The sequence below is a fragment of the Mus caroli genome, chromosome 6 (assembly GCF_900094665.2).
Source record: "Mus caroli chromosome 6, CAROLI_EIJ_v1.1, whole genome shotgun sequence".
Classification (NCBI taxonomy): domain Eukaryota; kingdom Metazoa; phylum Chordata; class Mammalia; order Rodentia; family Muridae; genus Mus; species Mus caroli.
The window spans coordinates 87,961,062-87,962,326 of record NC_034575.1 but is presented as its reverse complement, the minus strand read 5'-3'; the positions used below and the strand labels follow the sequence as shown (position 1 = coordinate 87,962,326).

The window sequence follows — 1,265 nt, the reverse complement described above, 5'->3', positions numbered from 1 at the left end:
GACCCCATGGTCTCTCAAGCAGCAGCTTTCCATGGGCCATAAGTTCCCTGCTGCTGCAGCTCACGATTTATACGTGTTTGGATGTACACACACGTGCAGATTTCTTGGAAGAGGGTCTATAGTGCCCATCAGATCATAAGAGAAATGTGTCCTGTTCTGCCACCACCCAGCATAAGCATTCAGCCATCCAAGGCTGAGTTCAGCTGCAGGTCAAGCAAATGTGCTGCAAGTGGGATGCGGGGCTTAGACTTCAAGCACTTGAACCTTAAAGGTGAAGCACAAAGACCACAGNAGTAAAACAACCTGTGAAGAAGGATCAGAGAAACGACCCTCCCCAGACCATTTAGACATAGCTCACATCTCCTCCCACTGGAAATGAACCACCCTCTTGGTAGCTTCCTCTTTCCTGGCAGAGCTTTGAAGGCAAGGATCTGCCTGCACAGACAAGCTTCTCACAGGTATTAGGTACTGAACTTAAACTCTGAACTCTTTCAGTCCCTGCAGAGCCTGACCTGGACCAACACTTGCCCNCNGGGGAGCACCCCCACCAGGCTTCTCTAGTTGACCAAGAGTCCCCAGTGAACAGTTAGCTGTTTCAAGCCCAGGGGTTCTCTGGGGCAAAGTTGGGCAGAAAGAGTGACACCCATCCAAAGGATATTAAATGAAGGAGGAGCCGTCATAGAACGTGTAATGCAGCTTGATGGGCTTCTTGGGCCCCTTCCACTCTTGAGAATGGCGGCCCATTTGAGCATGCTGGCTGGAAGGCTGGTGAGGGGCGGAAGCAGTAATCTGAGTCCCCGTAGTGAGAGGATGGTGAGAGTCCCCCTTGGAGGCCAACATTAAATGAGAGGATATCCTTGACCTGTAGTTTCGAAAAATCATGGGGCAGGAGGCATTCCTCCCTCTCCATAAGATCCTTTCGGCCTCTCTGTGGGAAGGAGATGAACGCGTCTTCTAGGCGCTCGTTCTCACTCTCCAGAGAGGTTCTCCATAGCCCCTTTCCAACATCCAAGACTCCCACCCCAGTCCCCTTGTCCTAAAGCACAGATCCCCATCCTGTTCTTCCTCATATGCAAAGGTAGTATTTTTAGGAGGAAGTGGGAAGGTGGCAGCGCCCTGGGAAGATTAGCATTGTCTGATTGCACCTACAGAGCATGGCTGCGCACAGAGGGGGACTCTGGAGAGCCGCTAGTATCCCTTCACCCACTATCCTGAAGTTCCAGGTGGGATTATTCTAGCACACCACAGTACAGAGGTAAGCTGAG

The 1,265-nt window shown here is 51.6% G+C and overlaps 1 protein-coding gene across 5 annotated transcripts in view; it reads right to left on the bottom strand.

The window, feature by feature from the left end:
* The window catches only part of C6H3orf20 (chromosome 6 C3orf20 homolog), a 51,122-nt gene that overhangs the window by 34,503 nt on the left and 15,354 nt on the right, over positions 1-1,265 (bottom strand). For 4 of the 5 annotated variants that reach the window (XM_021165293.2, XM_021165296.2, XM_021165294.2 and 1 more), the window contains exon 8: positions 659-928. In XM_021165293.2, the coding sequence (XP_021020952.1) occupies positions 659-928 (270 nt within the window). The remainder of the gene's footprint in view (positions 1-658; positions 929-1,265) is intronic. The other variant, XM_021165295.2, reaches the window with a different exon arrangement.